Source organism: Triturus cristatus, chromosome 4_2, assembly GCF_964204655.1.
Source record: "Triturus cristatus chromosome 4_2, aTriCri1.1, whole genome shotgun sequence".
NCBI classification, from domain to species: domain Eukaryota; kingdom Metazoa; phylum Chordata; class Amphibia; order Caudata; family Salamandridae; genus Triturus; species Triturus cristatus.
The window spans coordinates 125,355,517-125,376,546 of record NC_140586.1 but is presented as its reverse complement, the minus strand read 5'-3'; the positions used below and the strand labels follow the sequence as shown (position 1 = coordinate 125,376,546).

The 21,030-nt window shown below is 42.1% G+C and overlaps 1 protein-coding gene across 2 annotated transcripts in view; it reads left to right on the top strand.

Moving 5' to 3' along the window:
- PPAN (peter pan homolog) overlaps positions 1-21,030 on the top strand; it is a 52,900-nt gene that overhangs the window by 6,125 nt on the left and 25,745 nt on the right. The window contains exons 2-7 of one of the 2 annotated variants that reach the window (XM_085600767.1): positions 616-786; positions 1,809-1,910; positions 8,169-8,219; positions 9,335-9,505; positions 13,609-13,685; positions 20,322-20,429. In XM_085600767.1, coding sequence (XP_085456893.1) covers positions 616-786; positions 1,809-1,910; positions 8,169-8,219; positions 9,335-9,505; positions 13,609-13,685; positions 20,322-20,429 — 680 coding nt within the window. The remainder of the gene's footprint in view (positions 1-615; positions 787-1,808; positions 1,911-8,168; positions 8,220-9,334; positions 9,506-13,608; positions 13,686-20,321; positions 20,430-21,030) is intronic. The other variant, XM_085600768.1, reaches the window with a different exon arrangement.

Here is a 21,030-nt window from a genome sequence, read left to right as displayed (position 1 = left end):
CTAGAAATACTAAACGCTATGCTATGTAGATCACAAGAAACATGACCCCTGTAAAATGTGTTGACATTTTTAAGCATACCGAGAGATGTAGCTTTTGCTCTACAACGTGGGATGCAGGTTAGTGGTTGTGGCTGCATTATATGGCTTAAATCAAGACTCGGGCACCTTTTTAATGATTCCTCCGCTATAAATGCTTTATTTACATTTTTGACTGTCATTGCAATGACCCCTTGACAAAACCCAACAGTATTGCCTTTTATATATTGACCATGCCTTATATAAAAAAAAGTAGAATTTCTCTGGAAAAAAATAAAGGTTAAAGGGGCATTCTAGTTAAGTGAAAATGTCAGTTAAAACATACAATTTTAAACTAACAAAACCAGTGAAATTCACCAGTTGTTGTTACTTGAGGTAACTATAACTCGTGCCCCCGCCATGCTCAGTGTTGTCCTCAATGATGTAATTTCAGATGTTACAGTGACGTTATCAGTGCAAGTTATCGTTACTTTGCTTATTGCTGAGGTCTGCAATACTGATTAAATAACTTTTAAAAGAATGAGATTTACTTGTTAATTGACTTAATAATCTATTCCCTGTTTCTTTTCGCTCTTTTAGACAAAAAATCAGAAGAAGTCCCGGACTAGTGCTATCCATGTTGCCAAGGAGGAGTACTCGTCTGTGCCACACTCCTTTGTGTTCCACCGCGGTCAGATTGGCAAGAATGTGCATGAACTCATCTTGAACATGAAAAGAGTGATGGAACCCTTCACTGCAACTTCCCTTAAGGTACACTATCTCTGAATATGCAAAATGTGCCCCAATGCGTGTATCATTGCACATTGGCAGTGAAAGAGCGTTCTTATTGTCAGTAGTTGGTAGAACTTCTACTATGCCTTTATTGCACGACTGCTTCAAAACTGATCCATGTGACAGGGCTGTTGTCGGACATACACACAAGGTATATTTTTTTGGCATCCTCAAATAATCCCCTCACTTAATTTAACTTTAAAAGTTGCTAGGGCCTTTATTGCTGTACTTAATAGGTAGCTCAGTTAATTGCATGCTTACCTGACTGTCCACTGTCATCACACGTCGATGAAAAACAAATAAGGTAGCTGATTTGGATGCAGATGATGATGCCATATGTAGACTGAGGTACCTGTGACTTCTTCAAAAGTAAACGCTCTGATGCATCCATGAAAGGTTTTACTCTTTCCCAAAGTAATAGTGATTCTGAATTGTTTGCACGTCAAGTGTTGCTCCTCAGTTGTGCCCATCTTTGGACTGGATTGGGTCCACTTCCTCCAAATTCTTTGACAGCAACATTGATCTCAGTGCCTAAATTGAAACCGGTAGTGGTAGACTGCTAACAAACAAATCATAACATCTGTGTAGGCGAACAGCTCACTCCAAGTGCTTCAGTTAGTCATCCTATTTTCAACTCTTCACAGTGTCTCATGTCTGTTGGGTAAAGCTCCTCTGCTCCTGTTTTTTCTTGCCATTGCGGTACTTGTGTCCTGCTTTATAATAGTGAGTAACATTTGTTCATTTATTAAAGTGCAAATAAAACCATAGACTAGATAAACAAGCTGAACCTGATTTGGGAAAAAAAGCGCCCATCTCTTGCCTTGTTTATTGAAATAGGAAAGGTCCTTTGAATGTGGTCAGAAAAATCTAAATTCAAGAATAGTTTATTTTCTCAGTTTGCTTTGCTCATTTTTGTAGCTGAAACCATCTTTCAGTTTATAATTACTGATGTGCGTGACTTATTTTTTCCTAAATGTTTCTTCATTTGTTGGTGTTTTTAGGTTCGAAAGAAGAATGCTCTCAAAGACTTTGTCTCAGTGGCTGGTCCTCTTGGTGTGACTCATTTCCTTGTGTTCAGCAAAACCTCAACTGGTGTCAATTTTGTAAGTAGGAGTGTTTTTGAAATGTCGTTTTCCAAGAATTCAGTGTGAAGATAGAGAATTTGCTGAAGACACCCAACAGTTGGGTAATCAGACTAGATAAATGATCGTTTATAAAGCGTCAACAGAGAAATGTCCTCAAGCTCCAGTGCCCGTTTGGTGAGAGAATAAAGTTTCACACCTTTTGAATAACCTAGTGGAATGCGCATAACAATTTCTTTTAGTAGCTACAACACAGCAAATTGAGAAAAAAAAATTCTGTGCCCTAATTGCGGCATGACCCTTCCTTTTTCTATGCCATGATCAACAAGACTCTCATGACGCCATCTGCCTAAAGAAGTTCCGAATCTCTTCCCCTTTTGGGACAGCATGTAAAAAGCATGTTAAAAGGTTTTCAAACGCCACCGGCCCCTACTCTATCCAAATAACTGAATAACGTATCCACCACTCAAATTTCTTCATATTTCACTATATTAATTTTCAACACTAATCCTTTATGGGTTCCGGAGTAGCGTGCTACTCGCCAGAAAAGCACATCAACACCCATTCAGGGGTTATAAGCGCTATATGAATGCAAACCTTTCCCCCCCTTCTATCCCTCCGCTACCCTTCTAACTCCAAATAACTGACCAATATCCACCACACAAATTACTTTCATATTTCACCTTACTAATTCACCACTAATCCTTCATGGGTTTCCGGGGTAGGGTGCTACTGCCCCCCCCCCCCCCGCCCCCGCCCCAAAAAAGGTGCTTCAACATCCCATCAGGGGTAACAGGCGCTATATAAATACAAACCTTTTTAGGTCTCGCCTGAGCCAGCGCATGCGCTGCTTGGAGAGACATTTAGTATACAGGGTTTCAAAGTGCTGCCACGGCCGGCCTAGCACTCATGCGAGCGTGCACGCGCGCAGCCGCCATTTGACTCCCCTCTAGCTCGATCACTGCTGCGCAAGCACCACTCGCGTGGTTACTTTAGCTTTTACGGCCACCCGTCCGTTACTTTTACGGCTGTTCAGCCAATGCTTGTTTTCTTGTGTCGCTTTTCTTGCATCTACACTACTAGTGCACCATTTCATTATTATAAAATCACTACCGAACAAAAATCTTTGACGCCTTCTGGAAATGTTTCTCTGGGCTGTAATTACACCCCCCCCCCCCCCCCCAGATGTCCTTCATTTTAAGGGCTCATTTAACAATGAAGCTCCCACGCAGGATTGCTACTTTTCAACTTCTCGCAAGCATAAACTACTGTTAGAAATGGTGAGTCATGTAAGAAAATGACGCGCCTACGCAAAATTGATTTTGCATAACCGATTTTACTTCTGTTTCTCTGTGTGATGGCTGGCCGGGATGTAAGAGTAATTAGCACACTGGGCTACAATACGAGCAGCGGATTTTGAACATTACATGCATACTCAACGAGGGACAATGTATCCGGTACTTTAAACAAACTTCATACAGCTAGTTCACACAGTTAGAACTGACTTTTCAAAGGTACAGAAAATGAGATATCAAAAGCTTCCTGCACATACAATTCAGAAACGAGCTCCTGGTTTCTATAGGCTGGGGCAGAAATTACAGTTTGTTAGCAAGTTGCCACATGTGCTTATTACCCCTTATTAGGAATGGTCAGTGAAATGGGCTGGTATAAGCTTTTACTGAACACACACAACACTATAATTTTTTTTTTTTATTGAAATAAAACGCATCCTCCTTCAATCCATTTTCTTCAGAGTGTGTGCAAGGGCCAATGTATTCACATTCAGGAATACATCATACACTGTGCTAACGAGTTTTATACATTTGTCGTGTGCTATCTTGGAAATTATGGAAACATGGAAAGAGTGTTTACTGTTTATTTTCGGTACATCAATTTAAGGTTTATTGGTTAGTTAATTAAAACCATAACAATATTACTAATACAAGAGCATTAAAAAAAAGACAGTAAAACCACCCAGGGTATCATAAGACAGTACTACAATGGAGATAAAAACATTGGTGGATTAAAAAGAAAACATTGATCCTGTACCCTAACTCATAACTAGATGAGAAGGATAAAAGTATGTATACAGTCAGTTACTCCTATCTGGATATAATAAAAAAAATTATACCACCCAGTGGATTTTAGGACAATTATACTGTAATACTACTAACCCAGGTGGATCATAACGAATAGTTCTATGAAATGACAGGTGACGTAATAAACAAGCATTGGCATAGCCAATAGGTCTCGCTTTTGGAACCTTAGAAGTATTTAGTTATGCAGCACAATATCCTTGGTGCAACAACATCAACTGTTGCATGGCTAAACACTTATAAGTTCCCAAAACTGAGACCTATTGGCTATGCCAATGCTTGTTTCCTCTTCTATCCTTCCGAATCCAAATAACTGACTAACCTATCCACCACTTTAATTACTTTCATATTTCACTATACTAATTCAACACTAGTCCTTTACGGGTCCCGGAGTAGTGTGCTGCTTGCCGCAAAAGCACTTCGCCGCCTCGTATGGGGTAGTAAGCGTTATAAATGCAATTACAATGCAATACTCTCCCAAGTGCATCAGGTCTATTGATTTTTCTATACGATACAGCAGTACAAGTTTTACAGAGTTTGAGAGATATTATGATCTGAGTGGATTATAGGTCACACGTTAAGATAAAGTATATCCTCTAGTTTAAGGATTTGTATGTCCACATTGTTATATTATTTGCAGGGGTTGCCAGAGCAGACTGTCATTTATTTTCCAGTATTATAAAAAATAGACGTGCGGCAGTTGAAACATTAGTTCCATGTGACCAGCTCAATGTTGGTTAATACCATCCTTCAGAATTGTTTGAAGACTGGGCACATCCAAAACATGGAACAGATCTGCCGCGGAGGCACCCTCGAGGCAGGGGAATATTAGATGCAGCCTATGGTGAGTCAGATCATCTCTGTGGAGTATATAGATTATGTGCATTTAAAACAAGCAATTCTTGAGACCATAGGATGATATTCTAGGATTTGTTGCCATTCAAAGCCACTGAATTACTTCCTTGTGTCACCTCCCGTGTGATTTTTAAGTGCAGCAAGAGCCCGGTGGATTCTGGCTAGCAGGATTAAAAAGTCTGTGCAATCGGGCACCTGACATGACCTGTTGTATGCAAGGTGTGTATCAGTTGATATGCATACTCTTTGTCCCTAGTGTTCCAGTGTGTAACTTTTGCTTGCCTAATGGTCCTGTATAACATCTCCGCAGAACAAATCTGTTGCAGAGGTCCTCGAACCTTTCGAGAGCCCGTTCAGAGAACAAGTCCTCAATTGTATTATCCGCCTCCTCCCACGCAGCTTGTTACTGAGATCTAAGTGTAGTGAGTTGTAGTATTGGAGTACGATTTCACTTGTATATTGCTGGGGAAGCTGTCGTAAGCAGTTATGTGCAGTATTTAAAGTAGTGATTTTGTAATTGGGGCACCTGGAAAGAAGGCTCCCGGTACCAACTTGCAGTTATGTATGTGAGGGACCTGTTCCTTCCTGGTTATGCCTGGCCAGACAATAAGCTACCCATTAGAGCTGCACAGTAAGGTAGTATTTGGATAAGTCTGCGCCCCGTGCCACCTCCAGACATGTGAAGCCTTGGAGAGTGCAACTCTGCACCTATCCACCCCCCAAATGAGTTCTAATAATATGGTGCTAAGTTCGCGGAATACTTAGAGATGGATGAGAGTCGACACGTTGGCAAAATATTAGGAGTATACAGACCATTACCATTTTAGTAGGAGCAATTTGGCCTGTGATTGATAAGGGAAGGGAGGTCCAGAAGACAACTTGTCAACAAAGTGGTCTGATAGCCCTCCCTATGTTGCCCATCAAAAGGATTACATTGTTGTGGTTTAATTGTATGCCTAGATACTTAAAGGATAATAGTGCCCATTGCAAGGGTCTGGTAACCAGATATATTGCTTGTTCCGGAAGGGTTTTCCCCTTCGTTATAGAGCATTGTACTAGGGTGACACAAAATCCAGGAAATACATGCTGAATTTAGGGCCTGGGGCCTTGCTGCTTTTTAGAAATTTAACAGTGCTTATAACCTCTTCACAAAAAATGATTTACTCTGCCAAACACGCCACAACTTGCGCAACTTAAGGTGATTTAAAGAATGCCTCCAAGACCTAATACAACTGAAATTCTTGGTTCATAGAACACTAATATCGAAAGTGCTTTGGTTTAGTCCATTTCAGTGCGCCTAAGGTCTTGTAGGGTGTTGGGGATTGTAGTACTGGGATCCTGTATAGTTATAAAAATTCCTTTTGAACTTTTGTTATACACTTTTTATAACTATACAGTTGATTTTGGTGCTCTGTCCCTTTGGACTCTGAGCCCCTCTCGTTGTTTTCAAGGTACTGGGATCCTGACCATAGCAGTGAGAATACTACTATCTGGGAAGCAGGAACTGTAGCACCTTGATGCAACTTGGATTACAATTCTGTATTACGTTCCTATTTGGGTAGCTAGTCTTTCTGTGAGCTAAAAGTACTTTCTATCTCGTAAACATTGAGCACTGGGCTCGACAATGTAATTGTGTGTGTGTTGGTTGACTATTGAGTTCTGAGTGCTTGTCCCCTACTCTACCTCTCTGAGAAGCATGTGATGCTTGGCTTTCAGTACCCTGAGAATTAAAGTGCGGGAGTGGTTGTACTAGCCCAGTTTGCTGAGGAGTCGTAGTAGAGCGGACCAAGGATACTAGTGGCAAATGACCTTTATTGCCGGCACCTGTCTGCCCTCTGAACGCCATTACGGATCTGAGAGAGGACATTCTTGCTAACAGTTTACATCAGCAGACACCTTTAGGAAGCTGTGAAAACTGCCACATATGCAGATGTCGTATGTAGGTTACAACTGTAGGCTCAGCTTTAAGAAATATATGTTTTGTAGCAATTTCCTGTAACGCTTTTTGCTGTATACATTTTTTTCTAGTGGGCAAAGCCTTACTTCAAATTGAAGTAGTGCTTGGGTGTTATTTTTTTAAAGATAATGTGAACTCGTTTATAATCTTACCAGTGCATGTGTATCAAGGACTCTGTTCTCCACAGTGACTGTTGTGTAGATTAGTCGATGCTCTGTAGTGAAATTTGACCCATATTTTGCTGCTTTGTTCCCATTTCAGAGCACTCACATGTATGCATGCACGTTGGGTTAGTTAGTTCCTCCGGGCGAAGTAGACCCTGTAAGCTAAAGTTAATATCATAATTTGATGCAGAAGGAATCTGTACCCTGCGCCAGTGATTGAAATCACAGTGTTGTGAGCCTAAGTTTGACCTTTGTTAGTGAGAGGAAATCATCTAGGTGCACTTTCTACTTAGTAGTTCAATAGCAATTGCCTTTAAGAAATTAACACAATCCACCGGGAGTTGAGAAAAATTCCTGTTTTTGTCCTATCGCCACTGAAAGAGACTGAAGTAAATATTACAAATACACCACTGCAGCTCATAGACGACATAGTACAGAAAATAATGTGGTGCAAGTTGCAGTAATGATACAGTAGATTGAAATTGCAGTGGGATGATCTTAGCTGATAAAACGAAAAAAGCAAGTATATGACAGACCCATATGCATTCCATTCATTTACTCAGATATCACAAGCTTGGTCTACCAAAACTGAAGTGTGCAAGGCGCAGACACGAATGGTCGACTGGCTTACCTGGCCACCCTTCCTCCCCAATTCCTCTCCTTAGACTAATTGAGTATTTTGTCTTGATGATATTTATTTCATTCTTCCATTCACTTTAGCTGTGTCGCTGACGAGTATGCTCTTGTAGGAATTCACACAAAAAAATGTTGCCTCAACTGTGTGCCTCCTACTCCCTTCTCATATGATCCCTGAATAGTGTGGAGATGTATTCTTGCAGTTGACTATTGTACATAGTATATGAGCCTGAAAACTGTTTGCTGCCACACAGTGACCTCTGGATGCAAATGATGAAGATATAATATTCTGAGTTTGCTATGATTTTGTTTCAAAGTAAACGCACTGATGCATCCAGTACTAAGGGAAGGAGGAGGCAATTCTACTTTGCGATCTAGTGTTGTTGCTGCAGGTAGTTGCCATTTGTGACAGTTTGTTTGCAACACAGCCTGTATCTCCTTAATGTAACACACCGTCGTAGAAGCAAACAGTTGTTTGTATTCTTTATGATGGTGTGCTAGTGACATGGATTTGCCCCTGCTTCCATTTACTGATATACTTTAACTTTTGTCTTCCTCTTGTTGCCCACAGAAAGTCGCCCGTCTACCAAGAGGACCAACACTGACCTTTCGTGTAACCCAGGTGTGTATTTGTTGCTAACACCTTCAGTTGTTTTCATTTTTGTTTAATTGTGGTATTGACCTGGTATTGGTGCATGCTGCATGCGATCTTACGTGTATTTCTTTATGCCTGTACTTCACAGCACTCTTTATCAGTTTGGTGTTGGGCATTTCAGCTAGTTGAGACACCCGTGTTGGAGGTAGAGCCGGTGCTTCTTGTTTCCATAAGTTAATTTCAGCCTTCTGTCTGCATGGAGCGACGTGCTTCAAGCCTTGGGGAAACTAGATGCAGATGATGATAGCGTGTAGTTATGAGATGACTGTGATTTCTTCTCAAAGTAAACGCACTGATGCATCTGCTCATAGGGAACTTGGTAACTGTTCTTGCTGACTACTTGTCTTGGCATGGCGCACATTTCCTGGTATTCATTCCTGCCAGCCAGCATGGACAACTTTTGTTATTGCTACCAGGATGTTCCCATGCCATTGTAGCATTGATTCCTGTTGCATAAATATCTTACTTAGATTAGGTTGAAATGTGTGGTCTGCCCTCCATTTCAAATTAAGCTGAGCTGCAGAATGGCGAATCTTTACAATGAGTAGCACAATTCAATGGGCTTGTGCGAATGTAGACTGGCAGTGCCTTTTGAGTACAACCATGTCCCGTGTCTCCTTTTCCTATGCCACCAGATTCCTCTTCTTGGTTGCAGTATCATCCATGAGGTCATTCATGAAGGGCCCCAGCTGGTCATACCTGGCTGGCACATGGTCTCACGATTCTCGTATTCATGAGCACCTTTCAATTAACCCATTTTCCCAAGGTTGTTCTTGCATCAGTTCACTTGCTGCAAGTATTTGTGCATATCAGACAAGTATCTAACAGTGGAGGATAATTCATCATAGTGTATGAATCTTTTCAAGATGCAGCTCTGTAGAATCACAGCTGCTAGTCTAAATACATATGAGGTCATGGTTTGTTGCTGTCTAATCACTTTATTTTACTTGGTTATCTAAGCCGTCTCAGTAACTGTCCATCACGCACATTTACTTTTTGTGTTGGCAACATGCTCCCTGTTTGAAATCAGTACCCTTATCGATTTGCTGTTGTCCGCTTTGCAACCCCCTCTATGTTCATAGTACTCTCTGGTCAAGGATGTGGTTTCCTCGCTGAAACGTCACCGGATGCATGAGCAGCAGTTCACACACCCACCCCTACTGATTCTGAACAACTTTGGCCTTCCGGGGATGCACATCAAGCTCATGGCCACTGTCTTCCAGCACATGTTCCCCTCCATCAACGTGCATAAAGTAAGTGTTGCCAGTGTATCTAGGGCACTCTGAGAATACAGGTGCTGATCTCACTTGGGTTTCTTAGCTGAACTCTTGATTATGCACCCCCTCTTAAACGGTATATGTATAATTTTCTCATCTTGCTCTTGTTACGAAGATGGGAATTGGATGCAAATGATGAAAATGTGTAGTTTTGAGTTTACAGTGATTTAACTTCAAAGTAAACGCACTGATGCATCCTAAAAGTCTAAATGTTGAAGAGGGCTCCTTTGAGCAGTGTTTTTGACTTTTGCTCTGATCCTTCTGCAGTGCTGGCTGAGTTAGACATGAACAGAGTTTGTAGCTAAACCTAATGGCAACTTCTAAGCATCAGGGCGCGTATATTCCCTGGAGGTGGTCTGTCAAGAGGTGTTCTTGTTTCTATTGGTGGATTCATTGATTAATTTTCCTGCATTTTCGACATGGGTAAGCCAGATTTATGAGTTTGTTCTTGTCTCGGGTAGAGCTAGTCTCCTTCCAAATACTGGTTCCATGCTGCTTGCTTTGTATAACATTCTAGTAATTTCAGCTCACGTTTATTTTGGTGTTCGCAACATGCATCCTCGATGGATGTCGCTTTGTCCAGATTTGTTGGTAAATAGGTAAAAAAACAAGCAAAACATTTTCCCACTGTTTCATGGATAAATCAAGCATCTGGGTTGCATGTGTGGAGGCCTGTGTGTTATGAGGCATTAATGGCATTTGTTTGTACTCTCTCTGATGACCACTTATGTGGCTGAAACATGTCGACGCCGTGAACATACTGTTTCATGTAGTGGGTCCCACAATTTATTTCTGTAGAGAATAAGTTAAACAAGCATTTGCAATGCAATCGGTCTCGCCTTTGGGACTTTAAATGTACTTACCTATTCAGCACATTATTGTGGGTACAGCAACATTTACTGTTCAAATCTGCACGAAGCAGGGAAAGGGTGAATTACCACAGGCTCCCCATCCTGTGATTCTGGATAAATCGCCTAATCTCCCCGTGCCTACAAAAACAAAATTAAGGTGACCCTGTGTAATGCAACTTGTGCACATATATAGCACTCCAAAAACCTAGAGGCGAGTTTGTGCTATATTTTATTTTTTAAAAACTGTAAAAAAATTGTTATGTGGGAGGTATTTATACTTATTTCTGCCCACTATCTATTTTTGTCTTCATGTAATTTATTCACGTTTTCAGATTGGGTGTAGAAAACTACCTTTGGCATTTTACAACTTTGGGCCCGGTGCTATTGCACCTGCTGCACCATTCAAATCATGACCCTGTTGTCTGCAAGGTAACTGCACTTGTGGCTGCCTATTTAGTAACAAAGTATAGCATAGCTCTTGTACATTAACTGTATTTTTGACATGCAATGTTTATTACAACATTTTGAATTTGATCATAATGGCCAAATAGATTAAGTTGAAAAAATCAATCCGATAATGCGTACAAAGTGGAAAGAAAGTTACTGATGCATGAATAGCAAATGCCACAAACGTTATAAAGGCTAAAGCATCTGCTTTACACAACTAAGTAATAAGAATCAAGCATTCCAACATGCTTTTAGAAGCTATCTGCCTTTTCCGTGGGAAGAGATCTTATCTTGACAGTGAATGGGGGTTAAACATTGTGGACAGCTTTAGTAGAAGTATCGTAAATTGCATGCAGCCTGGGGAACTTAACACAAAAAAAGTTCAACACAAAAGCAAACAAAACAGTAATTTGGCAGTGGGAACTGATAAGAGCCTCCTTTTGATATAGATGAAGTATGAGATTTAACAAGCTCCGCGCAAGCACTGTGCAGGCGAAACTTAAAAACGAGCAATGAATGACATGCTGATGCCCACTCAGGCATGTTGGGAATGCCCTGCCAAATCGTGCTTTATATCTAGGTTGTGCCACCACTCCCACTTCTGTTGGATTGCACACTGTGCTGAAAACAAGGCAGTAGCCAGAACAATAGGTATGGCAGCAATATGTTAAAAAATTGCAAAGGAAGTGGGGTGTGAAAGGCATGGCATGAGGGAAATAAAATGCAGAGGATCAACCCTAAAGTCTAGAGCCACTTCAAAATAAAACAAAGATTTACAGTTCCAATAGATTTTGCTCTGCCCGACCCTTTCACCAAAACCTGAACGTTAGCAAATATGTATCCATTGTGGGTCTCGGAGAGAGGGCTGGCTGAACAGATATACTACCAAAGACATTACTGGATGCTGTCTTCTCTGAGCCTGCTTAAAATTATTACATTTGCATCTGCATGATAACAGGGCTGCCCACAAAATGCCATGTTAATACCATTAACCCTGGAGCAGCATCATGTCAGGCTGTAAAACATAATGCCATGCATGACTGAAATATTTCATGAGCTACCACAAATGTGTTGTGGATGCCTACAGTACATATATTGTGCCATAGATGCTTACAATATGATAGGAATTAGCACCAATGTGCTTATGTGAACACTATACAATGGTTGGGCACCAATGTGCAGTGGTCCCCCCCCCCCCCAATATGCCAAAAATTCCCACCATACTGCCATTATGCTATGGAGGGCCAACCATGTACATGGAGTTACAGGGCTGTTGTTAAGCCATGGACAGGCACCCTAGTGCCTCGTAGTTCCATAACCTTAAAAAGAAACTGTCTTCTCCCTCGTTCCTCTCTATGGTTATAGACCCCCTCAATACTTGCAATATCCTTATAATATAAGGCGGGGGTACCCGATTTCATTAATTCCGTGGCATGTTATATGCAGGTGACTGTCCAAATGCAGGACTATGCACTTGTTCTCCACCACCAACTTTGACAATACACTTTATTAGTGATTGATTATTCCTACAATTGTACCCTTTCCTCAAGGCAGTTTGAGGCCACTGCATTGTTTGACGAAAACCCCAAATACAGTAAAATGAAATGTAATAAAATAAAATGTGTTTAGACACAGTATTGGTGTCGGGTTAGCGAGATTACTAGAGATCTGATAATTGGGGGCACGCTGGGCACAGTTAATGGAGTAAAGCAGCTGAGGAAATAACAGGTTCTTGCAGCTCTGGCGCTGTAAGGGCTATCACCAAACACTGGCTATCCCATAACCCAGTGTGAGCGGGCAGTACTAGCCTCTGTCTATGGGTATTGGTGCTTGTGAAATGCTCAGCAGAAACATAAAGCACCAACAATGGACTCGCAGTGACACATCGTCCACTGGGAAGAAAAGGACAGACAAGAAAAATGTCAACCAGGGCGGGGTGAGACCGCTTTTTGAGTCATGTGGCAGGTTGGAACGTGGGTCATCAAGGCACTCTAGTTCCACTCGATCCTTTGACAAGTTTAGAAAAGGGTGGGGTAAGAAGGAGCTTCTCACCAATCTAGTCCTCCCCTTGACAATCTGTGTGTGTGGGGTGTCAAAGCTAAGGTGAAAATCTCTAGGTTTGTTGATGCGCATAAATGAAGGCGCGGGGCATGCGTCCAGTAGTGTGGGGCTGCAAGGGTTGAGATTCGTCCTTTGACCCCTCCCCCCCCCAACCTCCTGTATCCTTCTGCATGTGCAGCTCAGCTCTGCGCTCCGCGTCTGTCACACACCGGCGGGCTCTGCGGGTGGGGGGAGAGCTGGCCAGCAAAATCAAAAACAAGCATTCAAAATGAGATTTTCTTTTGTACTATAGAGTAGGTTTAATAAGACCTATATAAAGAAACAAAATAAAGTGCACTGTGGGACAGTTGAACGTTTTGCTGACAGGATTCTGCACTTATGTTTGTCACACATTGGAGAGGATTTGTAAGTAGATGCTTGGATCAAGGCAAGACCTGCACGGGTGAGTTTATCAGGTGTGCTGATTAACGTTCTAAGAGCAACTATATCTATGAAAGCAAACAGTCCAATCATGTTTAGCCGCTTTGACGCGCCTGGAATTCCCCTGCTGTGCGGGAGAATTCCACGCGTGTGCGGAACGGACGGCCCCTGGCCATCCTCCGCACACGCCCACCGTGACGTCGACGCATGGAAGAGGTTAGGATTTACAAGTTTGTTAAAGCCAGCCTCCAGGCCTTAGCCATCTGGGACCTTCGTTCTTAATGCAGATTTTTCTTTCAGGTGAATCTCAATACCATTAAGAGATGTGTCCTTATGAACTACGACCCTGACGTCCAACTGATAGAATTCCGCCACTAGTAAGTATGCATTAGTCCCTTGGCTTCACTCCGTTTGTCTATTGCAGCGGTAGGTGGATGTAGGGTATGTTGCTCCGGTTTTAATCAGTTTACCATTTTGGTCGAAAGATTGTTACTGTATAAAATCGTAAATGATTGTTTAGGTTGCCCACTATTGAGCAAAAAGTTGTAAATATGGAAAATCACACTGTTACTACATTTTGGTGCATGATTGTTGGTCTTGACACATTTTACAGAAATAGATGGGTTAATGAAAAACTGCCCATAAAGTCCTTTGTGACTCATGCCTGTTGTGTGATTTTTATATGCAACGCAGTCTTGAAACCAGTTCTTGGTTGCCTTTGGAATCCTCCGGATTGGAGCCAGAGACAAAATAGACGAAGGGGTCTAATGAAAGGCATTAGGGCTCTTGTTAAGGAAGTACTTTTTGTATGTGAGAGAACCTGTGTCCAATCCCCTGCTTCTGATGGCCTAACTGTGCTTTTTGTACCATAATAAGAAGAGACTTTGCCAAGCAGAAGGTCCTGGTAAAATAGTATGGATGCATTCATCTGATTGATGGCTTCCATAATAATGTCAGATGCTAGAAGAACAGGCCCCATTCTTGTACAACATTTCCAAGATAATGCAACTGCTCCATCTTCACTCCCTGTTTTTTTTTTATTTTATATATAGATTATATAGATAGTATTGCAGCAGTGGAACTGGAGCTCACAATAAGCAGGGTAGGCCCGTGGTCTTCAGACTGTTCAATTCCGCCCTCCCAAATGAATTTTTTTTTTAATGTTCAAACATTGCAGTTATGCTCATTTATCCTTTTTAAAATGCAAATACTTGATTTCCAGTGCTATATGCAGGTTTGTCTCCCTAAAGTGTAAAAGTATCCACAGTGTGATCCTTTATCAAAAATTGAAAGATGGGCTTTGAGGGTTATTTGTAGCCCCTTGACACCTACTCCTAGATAGGACATGAGCCACAAAAGATCGAATCATTGCCATTGCAAAGTGACTTCACTAAAAGCACAGCATTGTTTTCAGCAAGATGCTCCTCTTGGCCAGTGGCAGAGTCCCCCTGTGATCAAGACCAATTCAAGACTGCCCACCTTCCCCTCCCGCTCACAGTGCCCCTAGCCCACTGCTGGTTTGAAGACCTCTGCGTTAGACTGCAGATGTTCATGAATAAATAAAAAAAATTAAAAAAGCTTCCAACTTCTTGGTGTGGGTTAGAAGGTACACAAAATATGATTAAGCAAAAAAAGAATAAGTAGACTGAGTTTATCTCACAGCAAAAATGGCTGTAAATGGAAGAATAAATGTACTTTAGACAAGAAAGGCACATGGGGGTACTGTGATTTTTCCACGTGGGGGACATTTGAGGGAGGAGGAGTGAAGGGGCTTCACATGTGTGCGTTGGCATCTTCATACTCTGTTACTCAGTAGAACAGGAGAGGGCTTTGCTGGTTTATCTGGCTGTTTGCAAATGATGACGCTCAAGACTGCTGAGTCTCAGTGATTTTCAGTAAAGTAAACGCTCTGATGCATGCAGTGCAGAAAATTGGTACATTTTGATCTGCCTGTTGGAGGGCTGATTGAGGCAGTCAGTGGCTCTGTTTGGAGTTGTAGTGGAGCTTTGGGCAAGTGGTAGTTACACTATTGAACTGTTGCTTTAACCAATATAATGGCTAACCTATAAAAAGTGCATTCGATATTTTAGAGCTGTGCATAATCTCACATCTTTATGGCTACTGTGAAGTGAAAAAAACTAGCATTTTAGATTTTCATGTAACATGATTTTGTGAGTGAAATCCACTTCAGGGACTCTTCTTAGATTGGATAAGGGGAGTTCTGTTGGACTAATTTGAAAATACTTCCGTGATAAGAGAGGCAAATCTACCCACTGGAAACTGGACACAGGTTCCTACATTTGCCTCCTCTGGCATAGTGGTCCTTTAATGAAAGAATGTCCTTCAGCGCAAATGAGATGGGAGGCAGATTCCGTGTTGTGTAGTGGGTAAAGGGATTTAAGGGCTAACGTAGCATGCTTTCCCAGCGATGCTGCAGTGCGTAACCTCATTTTGACTTATTTGCGTGACTTTGAATTCTACTTGGTCAAGTAGATTCTACTACTCTACAGTGCAACTATTTGAAACCCTTCAAGCAGCAATCCCATTTTGTCAGTGAAGTGCAGAGCACAGCAAAACACTGGCTCACTGCTTTTGGATTAAGGGTTTCAGGCCTGCTTTTAACATGATTTCTGTCTTTATCTCGTATTTTCGCTTGATTTTGAGACCCTCTTTGTATAATGTCCTTATGCCGCTACCCTTGGTGTTTCCTAGTTGCCTTTCCATTTAGGATGGTGGCGCTATTAGTATCGGGCAATCCCCATAATGTCACTAGGCTGCTGTATCTACGAAAGCGTTGGTTGTTGTAGAGTTGCAGATAATTCTGCTCTTACAAATGTTTTAGTAAACCATTGTTTTGCAGCATGAATCATTTGTAGATTTGCACACTTTGTATTATTCCACCATGTGTCTTTGTGTCTGGAATGCTTTCTTTGTCCTTTTTCCATGTCCATTATTTATTTATTTTTTTACATTTCCAAACATCGACCATGTGTCTATAGGTCCCCCTATGACATCAGATGTACCATCTAGAATCATCAGTACGTTGTAGCCATCTTCAGAATCTTTTTTTCCCCGCCACTGGGTCTGGATACACAGGCTCAAGATCCGTAGGTCGAGAGGAAGAAAATAACTTTTTTATCTTAAGAAGAAGAGGCTGAGAGGAGCAAAAACAGACGCACAGGGAAAACGCAGAAAAACACTGTATGGTATCTTTCAACCAGGAAAACTCATGTGGGTAACAGACCATGAGGATCAAACTATGTCAAGTGGGTATGGAACACACAGTTTTTCCTTTTTGCCCAAAGTCACGTCACAAATGTTTTGAAGAAAAACACCCACCAAGTCTGCAATCTGCCTGCTGGGAGACCACCGAACTGAGTACTGCAGAGTCTGCTCTTAGTTTCGTCCAGGGCTCTAAAATCAAGGGAAAAACAAAGGTGGGCACTCTACATCATGCCACAGTCTTAAGAAGCAGACCCTGTAGAACAATACTCCAGCGACGAGGAGGCCCTGAAGGGCACCAAAATGGCACATGGGTAATTCTCTGAAGCCAAGGAGACCGCCAATGTTGAAAGAACAACATGACTCTGAACTGGGGACCACTGGGAGCATGGCTAAACTCCAAACAAGCAATCACATTTCCCGTTCAGAGGAGGATCAATGCACTAATTGATCTGATTTTGCCTTTACCAAATAAGCAAGCGCTGACAGTGAGGACGGTAGAGAAACTATTTGGCATAAGGCTTCCTGCATTCCCTTCATCCCGAATGCAGTGCTTCACATGAAACCAGTACAGGAATGACTACAGAGATAGTGGTCACAAGCGATGGAGAGATCTAGTGGTTGTAACAGACAAACTACAGTGGTGGAGCATTCCTAACATGTCAATGGGCAGACCTTTTCAAAACCCTACTCCCTCAGTCACAATGGATGCCTCACATCCAGGCTGGGGCGCCCACATGAAGGGGTGCATATGGACCCTATGTGATGCAGTGAAGTACATAAACATACTGGAGCTCAAGACAGTTTTTCTGGTACAGAAGGCCTTTCAGGCAAAGATCATGGGGAAAACTGCAAGTGCAGACAGATAATACGACAGCCATGCTCTACTTCAACAAACCAGGAGGGACAGGATCCCACAAACTGTACAGGAGATATGGACCTGAGTCATTCAGAGACTCATACTAGTCATGATATGCCTACCAGAAGTGCAGAGCACCAAGACAGACTGACTCGGCAGACAGGCATGCATCGCACATGAGTTGGAGCTAAATCAGGAAGTAGTGGACTCTATATTCAGGAAGTGGGGATCACCAACCATAAGCAACACAGGAGAACGCAAAATGCCAAAAACTTCGCAGCCAGACTCCCAGGACAATAGGTGCAGGGAAATGCCCCATTGATCGATTGGTCAAACATTTGCATGCGCCTTTCCACCAATTCCTATGATAGTAATAGATCAATACAAATAAACAATTAAACTAACCTTAATCTACCTGCAGTGGGTAAGACAGACCTGGTACTTAAATCTCATAGACCTGGCATTGGTCAGGAGGATAACCTTGCCAGTGCTTGCAAGACCTACTAACTATGCCCGGGGGGCACCTGCTCCACCCAGAACCATACTCTCAGCCTGGCACCATGGCTCTGGGGAGTTAGTTTGGCACCTACTCTTGCCTTAAAGAACTATGAAGATGCTACAGAAAGCTAAGACCAGCACCCAATTGCAACTGGGCACACAACACAACCATAATAGAATACATCATCAATCTACGCCCATTGTAGAATATGTCAGAGGAGTTGATTGGCAGAAGTTTCTTTCAAACTCCAGTCATCAAAAGATTCCTGGAATGGGCAAAGAGAATAGCACCACCAAGATCAGTCCCTACACCTGTGTGGAATCTCCACATTGCATCTCATGCAACCTTCCATTGGAAAAAAATGCACAGCATAAAGTTTAAATTTTTAGCCCTAAAACAGCTTTTATTGGGCATCACCTCACTGCACCTGGTCAATGAGCTGCAAGCTCTCGCAGTGTAAGAACCATACCTGCAAATTCACAAGGACATGGTAGTAATAAGCACATAACCCTCATTTTCTGCCATAAGTGGGTTCAGACTTTCACATCAAAGCATACACCTACCTGCTTTCTTTCAAAAGCTATAATTCTTAGCTGAAAGGACTTTACACAGGCTAGACATCCGAAGAGCAGTCTCTTAATACCTTAAGGAAATTAGGACAATTGGAAAGAGTAACTAATTAATTATTTTTCTCCTTCAGCCACCTCTCCAATGGGACACCAGTAAGCAAAACAACCATAGCATGATGGGTGGTACAGACAATACAGAAATGCAATGCAGCAGGAGGAGTTGCCCTGCAACAAAAGGTCAGGAGCCAAGCATTTGCAATGCAGTAGGTCACACATTTGCTAGAGTTTAAGCTATTGGCATTGTAAATGGCAATGCCTTTTATTCATCTGTTTAGAAAACTAACATAAATAAAAGGCATAGTCATTTACAATGCCAATAGCTTAAACCCTCAACATTGATGGGGTGGTGGGAGTGTACTAGCAAATGTCGGCTGCACGTCTTTATGTGCAAAATGCGTGCCTCCCCACACCAGGCTGCCATTGGCTAGTACTCCGATAAAAAGAAAAGATGGCGCCTGCTACTGTTAAAGCAGACCTCCGTGGCAAATTAAGGGAGCGTAGCCACTATTGTCAAAGCAGACCTATCTGGCCACATAAATAAAGAAAGGAGTGCAGCTGCTATAGTTAAAGCGGTCCGCACTGCCCAAAAAATTAAATATCGATTAAAAGGTGCAAGCTCACTTTGTTAATATGATGCGGCTGCCATTACTAAAAAAAAATATTAAAAACAAGCGCCGTGCTGCGTTACAGGAAAGCATGCCGTGGGTGGAATAGGAGAAATCATTCAAGAAAATAGTGCTCACAAACTAAATAAAGCATGCTGAGTAACAACACAAGTAAAAGGTCCAGTCCTCATGGAAGGTTACAAAGGCAGACCAGGCGGTACTAAGGAGGGACTACTAAGCCTATTCATGAATACATATAGAAAGAACAGTAACATGAGCCAATTGAAAAGATGGAAGGAAAATGGACGGAGCTTCAAGTCCATACCTAAATACAGCATGCAGAGCAGCGCAAGCGCTGCCCAGGCTCACCCTATAAAGGAGCAACCCTCGCATTCATCGCCAATGTGTCCATCGAGGGTATATGTAAGGGAGCTGCATGGTCCTCTACCCCACCTTTACCAAAGACAAAGAAGCACAGGTGGGAGAGTTCTGATGCACATTGTTGCAGATAGAAGCTCATCGTAGTCCGATCTCCGACTAGAACACACAAAACCATTTCAAAGTCTGCACAGCATGTGAATCTAGAAATAATTTTAAGCTGCAAAACTACTTCTGCTGGTAAGTAACCATTTAGTTTTTCAGCGTGAACGTTTCTGGACTCGCATGCGAACCGTCCTACTCTCCGAGATGAAACACTTTGTAACAGAGCAAGAAAGAGGGGGGGGGAAATAGAATCTGAAGATGGCTACCACGTACAGAGGTTTCTAGGTGGTATGTCTGACATCGTCAAGGTAGGACCTACTGCCAAATGCTTGACGTCTGCGATGGAGGATAAAAAAAATACAAAATAAAGGACAAAGACTGCATTCCGGACCCAACTACTAGATGGTGGAATAATGCTGTGAATCTGAAACTGTTCAAGCAGCAAAACTGCTTCTACTTGTAAGTAATCATTCCGTTAACAAAGAATTGCTCATTTTTCTAAGCCCATGTGCTTTAGTTAGTGGTTGTTCTTTTAATGGAAGAAATTACACCTAGTTGTGTTACTCCGTCTTCTGTATCTACAGGAAATGTAGGCCATTGCTGATTTTCCCCCCCTCCTCCTGTATTTTCACTGACTTCCTGTAGTGTCACATTGTTGCCTGTTTCTGCAGGAAGCGCTGCCTCTGTTGATGCCGGTCATGCTTTGTCCCCTGCAGCAGCCTGAAAGTCGTCCCCGTGGGTATGAGCAAAGGAATGAAGAAGTTGCTGCAGGAGAAGTTCCCAAATATGAGCAAGTGGGAGGACATTAGCGAACTTCTGGTTAAGTAAGTGGTATCGGTCATGACACGGTGTCATTCTGATTAATGTCCTTTTAAAGAAAACCGATTTGGTTTGGTCGGTGGTTTGTGTGAATGTGAACTCTGGTGCACAGAGTCAGAAACCTTTCTAGGAGCCTATGGGTGCTAGAGGGTTTTTCGAGATAAGGGAGGGGAGGCAAAAGACAGTAGTTCAGTGGGCAGGTGCGTCTTAATACCATCCGTCTGTCTGTGAGTAAGGTGATTGGTGCCTGCCGCTAAAGTAACTGTCATACTTGTTTTCTGTGAGCTGGAACCATCGAATTAGCTTTTAGAAGGCAAGCTGCCACTCTCCATATTCCTATTATTATTTGTACTTGAAATACAAACCTTTTGACCTGAGACATTTTTGTAGCTACAGATAGCTCTTTTGTTTTTTTATATGGACCCGATTTATTTTGTCTTCTTTTACCCTGCTCTGTTTAGAGCAGTTAATTGCATTACTCTATTTCCATTCGTATACTAGTGTTTATTTTTTGCTGCCCTGAGTATACAAAGTTTCTTTTCCGTCTTCCAACATTGGATGCCAGCTGTAGAGTTGCTATAGTTGAGTACATGATTGCGTTTTCCC